The sequence below is a fragment of the Corylus avellana genome, chromosome ca3 (assembly GCF_901000735.1).
Source record: "Corylus avellana chromosome ca3, CavTom2PMs-1.0".
In the NCBI taxonomy this organism is placed as follows: domain Eukaryota; kingdom Viridiplantae; phylum Streptophyta; class Magnoliopsida; order Fagales; family Betulaceae; genus Corylus; species Corylus avellana.
In genome coordinates this window covers 13,008,205-13,010,728 of record NC_081543.1, presented here as the reverse complement: position 1 = coordinate 13,010,728, position 2,524 = coordinate 13,008,205, and the positions used below count along the sequence as shown (strand labels likewise).

Sequence of the window (2,524 nt, the reverse complement as noted above, 5' to 3'; positions counted from 1 at the left end):
ATTTTTTTTTTTTTTTTTTAAAGAAAGATTTGAATTAAAACGTCAAATAAATACCAAAACAATGACAAAGAGTGGAATGTGGCACCTATAATTTAAGGAAGACGAGCAATGAAGGATAAGAGTGTCCTATGTAGTAGATTTCTATTCAACTGTCATACAATTGAATTTCAAGGGGTTGGCTCAAGTGGTATGAGCCTTGGTCGCGAAGCTGGAATCTTACCTAATTCAGGTGGAGGGGGCACTTTGCACAGGTCCAGGGTTTGCTTGACAGGAGAGACATGAAATAGCTCTGCCTTGGAAGGATTTCCCATCATAAAAAAATAATAATTATCATATAACTGAATGATTTGGCAATAAAAATCAGCATTTTGATCAATACTTGTAGAAAAAAAAATTCAAATGTTGATCCAATGGCTAATTTTTATCATCACGTTATTGTGTTAGATTGTAATTGTTTTACTAATAAATTGTTTGTGATTACATTTTAAAAAAATTGCGATAAACGCAAAAAATCTACATTTTCTAATCGCAAGTAAGAAGGTATTTTCTTTTATAAATCGTATAATTTTAAAGACTAATTAAACTGGGATTTTAAAGGTCAAATTGTGATTTTGCCAAACATTTAACTATATTATTAAAAACCACGTTTTCAAATCGTTATTTTGAAATCGCAATTTTTGAAATCGCAAACCCAAACAGACCTTAATATATTATCTTTATACATTAATTTAATCGGCATTCTTAATCAGACTCCATCCTAGAAAGAGGAACTAGGGCTAGAATGCTATTCAATTGAAGTTGGATTATAGGATGTTAGAGTATATTTGAATGACCCTAAAGTTAAAGATTAAAGATTTGATGAAGGGGTCGGTTTAGATTTGAGCATTTTTACAATGCAGCACCGTTAGTAGTGGTGAGGAATTCCATGTTGCAGTCATGAATATATAGGAGGAATGAAGTATATTAATCTTCAAGACTTGCACCATTAGGAATATAATAGAGAGTTGTCACTCTCATTGAAAGTGATGGCAAAAGGGTTTTACAGTTTGTAACACTATGACTATCTCGATCATCCCTCTTGCATGCACTGCGAAAGCGTCTCACTGAGGGAGACGAGGCATTTCGTGGCCAACCAATTTGGGGGATACTGATGGCTATGGGGGTTACTGATAGCGAGGGCTCAATCCTCACATATATTCCCTTCTACAAAATTCTTACTTCTCACTGCTCCTATATATGCTAAAGCCTAAAGCCTCCGTGTCTTGAATATGATTTTTAAAGTCATTTAATTAAACTCCTTTAAGGGCGTTTATTATTGGACTTGAATAATTTTTATAAGGTCTTGGCACAAATCAAGTCCTTTGTATTCTCTAATAAAAAATAGACATGTCAGTTTATAAAGCCATTGTCCGTGCATTTCCTCTGCGGAGAGCCTCCAAACGCCACCGATGGAGTACACTGTAGGAAAGTGTAAGGGGATGTTTCGTTTCTTGTTGTATGGAAAAAAAATATATACAAATAAAACAAAAAAAAAAAAGGGGAAGAATTTTTGTATACACAAATTTATCCATGTATTTAAACCCTATTAATATATGGATTCGAATACACTAGGGCTAAGATATTATTCTTTATTCATAAAATAAGTGGTTAGTTTTTCTGAAAACTAATATACAAAGAAAATTTATGAAAGAAAAATACACTTTCTAATAAAATTATATATAATACCTCCACCACCGCACTAGTTTCTTGATAATATTATTATCTTCGTAACCATCATAAGATAAAAACCCTTTCCATATATTTTAGTGTGGAATTGAAGTGCACGTACATCATCACCTTCGAATTAAGGTCCATTCCTCATATCCCATCAGGGTAATGATTAGCATGCACGTAATTAATTAACTTGATTTGGCACGAGTGCACGTACAGTCATTTTTTTATAATTTGGATTAATCAAGTTTTGAGATTTTTCATCACTTGAATATTGCACCAATTCCATAACCAAAAGACAGAAAAAAGAAGACTGCATATTCATGATTAGAATTAGATACAGCCTTTGAGTGCATCTCTCTGGCATTCATACAATACTTAGATATTATAAGCATCCTCTTATCAATACTAATCTTATTTTTTGCTCATATTAGAGAACGTAAGAAGACACATTAATTCGTCTTAGCAAATTATGTAGTGACAAGGAATTTTTAAGGGATGTAGCCACCATGTCCACCACCCTCTCCACTCCCACTACCTGCTCCATATCCACCATTTGCACCCCCTGCACCACCGCCACCGCCACCACCAGAGCCGCCGCCGCCACCACCAACATGACCAGCAGCAGCTCCACCACCATAGCCTCCACCAGCTCCTTCACCACTACCATACCCACCTCCATGTGCTCCTCCTGCACCAGCACCTCCACCGCCACCACCACCACTCCCACCGCCGCCTCCTCCACCCGCACCATGGTCTCCCCCAGCACCATAGCCGCTACCAGCACCGCTTCCTGCTCCGCTTCCATAACCAG

General features: G+C 36.6%; 1 protein-coding gene across 1 annotated transcript in view; it reads right to left on the bottom strand.

The window, feature by feature from the left end:
* Window positions 1–2,009: 2,009 nt before the first annotated feature.
* Window positions 2,010–2,524, bottom strand: part of LOC132175651 (glycine-rich cell wall structural protein 1.8-like) — a 2,110-nt gene continuing 1,595 nt past the window's right edge. Inside the window, exon 2 of the mRNA XM_059587662.1 lies at window positions 2,010–2,523. Within this exon, the coding sequence (XP_059443645.1) occupies window positions 2,202–2,523 (322 nt within the window). The 3' untranslated portion in view covers window positions 2,010–2,201. The remainder of the gene's footprint in view (window position 2,524) is intronic.